Below are 5,715 nucleotides of genomic sequence, written 5' to 3'. Positions count from 1 at the left end.
TTTTCTCCACCCCTATCAGATCATAAGATCCTTTTATTAAACAAATTCTTAATAATTGTATGAGAATTAACAATTATTGATAAACATAGAAATAATTTCTAATGTTTACATAATATAACTCTATGAAGAGTTGTAAATATTATAGAATTTGCATCAATAATAAAATCACTTACACATACAAACATACAAATATAATGTGGTAATAATTGATGAAGATAAATTAAATGAAGCTCAATCTCATAAATTGCAACAGGGATTTTCGAAAAGAAAACTTTATTAATATTAAAAAAAAATATTGCAACAATATGAGAGAAACAGGGATAAACATCCCTAACTAAAATTTGAAATCCAAATTGTCTTTAAACTAAAACAATTAATTCAAAAATAAATTGAAGAGCTTCATCTTCATCTGGACGATTTCACCCTTGGTCCAGCTTGCTGATCCAACTCAATTGAGTTCAAGTAGCTTGGCCTATAAGAAGAAGAAAACAAATAAACAAAGTTAGTCCAGAATCATAAATCCAATTGGATAATAATTCACTAAAACTCTTAAAGTTTATAAAAGGAAATACCTTGTTTCTTTGCAAGAAGTTTAGGACACTGGGGTTTCCAATGACCTTTTTCATTGCAGTGGAAACACTTTCCTTTAAGTGTAGCATCACCAGAAGGAGCAGCCTTTTTCATGACTTTTGTTCGCTTCTTGGTGTTCTTCCACTTCTTCTTCGATTTGGGCTTTGAAGCAGAGGCAACATTTGCTTCAGGTTTTATCGTCCCATTACCATTACCAGGATGAGGTTTACTCCCTTTCTTCTTGGGTCCTCCAATCAAATTTTCATAAGTTTGAAGGTCATTGACTAATTCATGAAAGTCAATTTCCTTCTTATTCATGACATAATTTGATGTATATGGTAGAAATGCTGGAGTCAGGCTATTCAAGATAAGACTTACTTGAGTAGCACTGTCTATTTCAGCACCATGATCCTGGGCTTCTTGGAAATAACTGGACATGAGGAGAACATGATCACGCACGTTTTGATGAGGTTCCATCCGTGCATTGATGTACTTCTTAGTCGCGTCAAAGCGTGACTGAAGTGATGCCTTACCGAATGGCTCATTTAACTTCGTCATAACTTCAGCAGCCTTCTCAGTTTTAGAAAACTGAGTTTTGAGGGTGTCAACCATGCTAGAAAGCATAAAGTATAGAGCTTTGTCATTTGCCTTCTGCCAACGCTCATACTTTTCTTTCACAGCTTTGGATGCATTGTCCCCAGGCACTTCAGGTGACGGCTCAGTTAAAACAAACAAGGCACTTTCTCCTATGAGAGCAATATTAATGTTCTCATTCCATTTATTAAAGTTAGATCCATTCAGCTTGTTTTCAGTCAATAGTGATAACATGGGATTCATTTTGACAAAACAGGATACTACAAAATAATAGAAATCAACAAATAGAAATTAAATAATGGTTTAACACACAAAAACAATTCAGAAATTATAAGCACATAGCAAGTAGGAATGATATGAGAAAATACTTAAAAATTCAATCCTAAATAATTTCCAAGGTTTTCAACAAGGCGATATCGTTGTCCCGTTTAGGCGAGAGTCAAAGCTACCATCCATTGAATAGAGTTGTCAGCTCATCTAAAATGTTAAACATTCTAGCAACCTTTTATTCGATCAAGATCAGAATCCAGCGTTGTCCCGTTTAGGCGAGAGTCAAGGCTATTCTATCTCATGAGCTTCTACCATTGTTTCGCAATTTGCAAGTCAAATATGGTCGCCACCATTAGGGTGATCAATACCATATAAAACACTTACAAACCACTTATCATGCGAGATTAAACGGTGCGAAATTGCTAATGAACGTTCCTCCATTAGGGAGGATTACTCACTAAAACAAACGCGGTGTAAAACCCACAATGGAGATCGAATATCTTAATAATAATAAAGCTCATTATTTAAAATGTATTTTCTTTATTATTCTAATAAATAAATCTCATTAAATTCTAAATTAAGAATTAAAATTCAAAAAATAAGAATTTAATATAATATTTATAAAATTATACTTAGATGGTGATTGAAATAAAATTAATTATTTCCATCTTAGTAATAATCTTAAATATAAATATTAAGGAAATTAATTTAAGTTGAATTAAATAAATAATTAGCAACTTAAAAATTTCCTTTGAGAATATATTTATTGAGTTCGAAAATTAAGTATAAAAACTATACAATTTTCGAAAATAATAAAAATAGAAAAGAAATACTTCAAGCAAAAATATCACCTATCTAGATATTCTTTTGACTAGTTAATTCAATTTCTAATAATATATATATTTTAAATTCACTTATTTTAAATTAATCAATTAAATGAAAAAATCATTGACTTGAGTTGGTCCAAGAATTAATTAAAATAAATAATTAATTTACAACTCAATCTATTTTTAAAAAAAATTCGAAAATATTGCATAATTAAAATGCAAATTTCGAAATTGATTAATAAAATAAAGAAAAATATATATATTGAAAATTATTTAAATTTAAGTTGAAAAATTAAATTTCAACCTAAAAATAATTTTCTATTTAATTAAGTGTCATGAAAAATCAATAAATATTTAAGTATCATGATGAAAATCAACTTAGATATTTAGATTTTTCAAGTTAATTAAATGTATTAAATTCAAGAAATAAATAATTAAGTGTAGAGAAGGCTTAATTATTAATTTCTATTTAATACTAGGAAAAATATACTTAGTAAAATTGTACCAAAATTAATTATTTAAATAATTAATTTCACAAAAGTATAATATTTTCCTATTTAAATATTAGAAATAATAAGTAGTCTAGAAATTACTATCTAGAAAATATCTTATTTGACTAAGTATCTTTTCAAAATTTGAAAAATATCTAATTTAAGTTATATAGAAAAAATCTAAAACTTAAATAATTTCAAATCTAGATTTAATTAAATATCACAAATTAAGTTGTAACCACTTAATTTGAAGATATCTTTTTAAAGTTAATATTTGAAAAGATATTAACAAAAAAAATATCTAAGATATTCTATTTCAAGTTAATATTTGAAAAGATATTAACTTAAAAAATATCTTAAGAATCTTTAATAACTAATGCCTAAGATTCCTCAACTTGATTTAAAATTTAAATCAAATATTCAAATTTAAGTTAGATAAGAAAAATCAGTTGATACAACTAATTTATAACTTAAATAGGAATATTTAATTAAATAAGCTCCAGAAAAATCTTAGTTAGTTAAAATTCTATATTTAATTAAATACAAGAAAAATACAAATAGTTTGTCTAGAAATAATATCTAAACTAAAAGTGTTTTTCTTAAAATTAACTTTAAAATATTAAAATGAAAATAAATTTCATATATTTTAAAAGTTAATTATGTTGCTAATTCAATTTTATTAGGTCAAACTAATATAATTAACCTAGTACAGTTATTCAAATCAGGCAAATGGGCCTTCACAATTGGGATAGTTCATGTGAGGGGGTGCTGGGTTCAGTATGTCGTACCCACTTCTATGGCTCCCAACTCTCACACGAGGCCCAAAAGAGAGGAATTTAACCTTAAAATGAATAACTGTTATTAATTGAATAGGTCCAATAACTAAATGGACCTAAATAAAATCTATCATGGTGTGACATTTTATTTAGCAACAACCTATATGCATCTATATTAAAACAAAATAAACATATAGGCTCACACAGGCACACTTTGGATGGATCCTATCATGTTGCTAGGTCATACACAGATGAAAGAAGATTGTAAAATTTACCTGTTACAAATTATTTACTTGACCAAGGGAGCCATCAGATCATTAGATCTGGCAAAAGGTAACCATGGCTATTTGCAATCAAGTAATAATAGGTTTTGAAAACTTACACACAAGCTAAAACACATACTCCTGCAACAAGGTTAGCTGGATAGTTGGAAGTAGGATTTATTTAATTTTAAATAAATAATTTCGAAAAATAAATAATAAAAAAAAATTAATTTAATTTTCGAAAAAATAAATAAAATTTAAAAAAAAAATTAATTAATTTTCGAAAATAAATAAAAAAAAAATTAAATTTCGAAATTATCTAAAAAATAAATATTTAAAATTAAACCTACTATTTTGAAAAATTAGGTTTCAACCAACCTAAATATCATTTCAAAATTTGCTAACTACTTTTAAAAATTAAATGTTATTTTATAAATAAAAATTAAATAAAAAATAGAAAAGATAAATGAAATATCTTTTCAGATTTTTAAATTTAATTTAAATAAATAAAATAATAAAATTTAAAAGTTAGCATAATATCTTATATCTATTTAAAATTACATGATTATAAATATCTTATTTTAAATTTAAATAAGGTCAAAATATCTAAAAAGATTTAATTAAAAAAAATCTTAAAAGATAAGATATTTTTAAAATATCTTAAAAGATAAGATATCTTAAAATATCTTAAAAAATATTATAAATATCTTATAAAATCTGACCTTAAATTTAAAAAAAAATATATAATCAAATTTAAAAAATACGATAGATTTTTAAGCAAAAAGATAAATACTAATTCTATTCAAATTCAAATTACACTAATATCTTGAATTAAATAAAAAAAAATTAAATTAATTCAAAATGATAATTAGAATTGAATTAGGAATAGTAATAGTATATATACAAAACCATACAAAAAATTGGAAGTTAATTCCATGAAAAAGTATGAAAAATTGAAGAAAAAAGAAAAAATTCGAAACTGTACGGACAGTTCTGCGATCGCAGGAAAATATCAGCACAGCCCCGATTTTGTCAAATCTTCAAAAAATCATAACTAATTCAAATAAAATCCAAATTGAGTTCTATAAAAGGCTAACTTGCTTAATTTTTTCCCATACTATCCAATAAAAATAATTCCAGAAACGAAATCACAATTATTTTTTACGAAAATTTCACAAACATCAATCAATCATCAAATAACACTCAATACAACATGATACCATCCAAAGAACATACAAACAATCGTTTTAAAGTCCAAATTACATGTAAGTAAATCAATTACCATGGCTTTGAGGCCAGTTGTTGGGAATTATTTTACCAGGATCTTAGATCTACTCACAAGTATGTTTATTAACATCCTAAATATGAACTTTCTAAAACGATAAAATAAACACATATAAAGTTAAGAAAACCTTACATTGATGCAGCGAAATAAATGTCTCCTTCCACTCAGATCTCTAACCCTTGATTCCTTTCTGTAGCAGAGTATAATCAAGATCTGAGCCTGAATCTCCTTCTTCTTCAAGCTTTGATCCTTCACAGTCTTCCAATCTAAGATTGAGTTACTGCTTGCTGTGTGTGGGCACTTACTCTTTCACTAGGGTCACGAAAAAGATGAAGGGAAAAGAGAGAGAGAGATTTCGGCCAAGGTAGAGAGTGAGGAAGGCTCAGTTTTCTGAAGAGAGAAATTTCTGTCAGAAAGGCTAATGAAAGCATGTTATGAGACTGAGCCATCACTTTCTATTTATAGGCAACTACTAGGTTTAGGTTAGGATTTATTTGGCATTAAAATAATGAAAATATTAATTTGAAAAATCTATTTAAGTGGCCGGCCATATGGTGTTATTGGGCCTCACTTAATTTTGCAATTTTATCAAATTTAATCTCTATTTTCTCAAAAATGCCAATTTTCCAATTCTAACCT

The 5,715-nt window shown here is 26.6% G+C and overlaps 1 protein-coding gene across 1 annotated transcript; it reads right to left on the bottom strand.

The window, feature by feature from the left end:
• Window positions 1-358: 358 nt before the first annotated feature.
• LOC133032608 (uncharacterized) lies at window positions 359-1,129 on the bottom strand. The gene is made up of 2 exons (XM_061106620.1): window positions 573-1,129; window positions 359-472 (listed from the first exon to the last, which is right to left on the bottom strand). Exons 1-2 carry the CDS (start codon window positions 1,126-1,128, stop codon window positions 459-461), a joined length of 570 nt encoding a protein of 189 aa, XP_060962603.1. The 5' UTR covers window position 1,129; the 3' UTR covers window positions 359-458.
• Between the last annotated feature and the right edge of the window lie 4,586 nt (window positions 1,130-5,715).

The sequence above is a fragment of the Cannabis sativa genome, chromosome X (assembly GCF_029168945.1).
Source record: "Cannabis sativa cultivar Pink pepper isolate KNU-18-1 chromosome X, ASM2916894v1, whole genome shotgun sequence".
Classification (NCBI taxonomy): domain Eukaryota; kingdom Viridiplantae; phylum Streptophyta; class Magnoliopsida; order Rosales; family Cannabaceae; genus Cannabis; species Cannabis sativa.
This window is presented reverse-complemented; position numbering and strand designations above follow the sequence as displayed.

Excerpts from the sequence above, each read along its gene's own strand:
- LOC133032608 (XM_061106620.1), bottom strand. The coding sequence starts at position 1,128 with ATGACGAAGTTAAATGAGCCATTCGGTAAGGCATCACTTCAGTCACGC.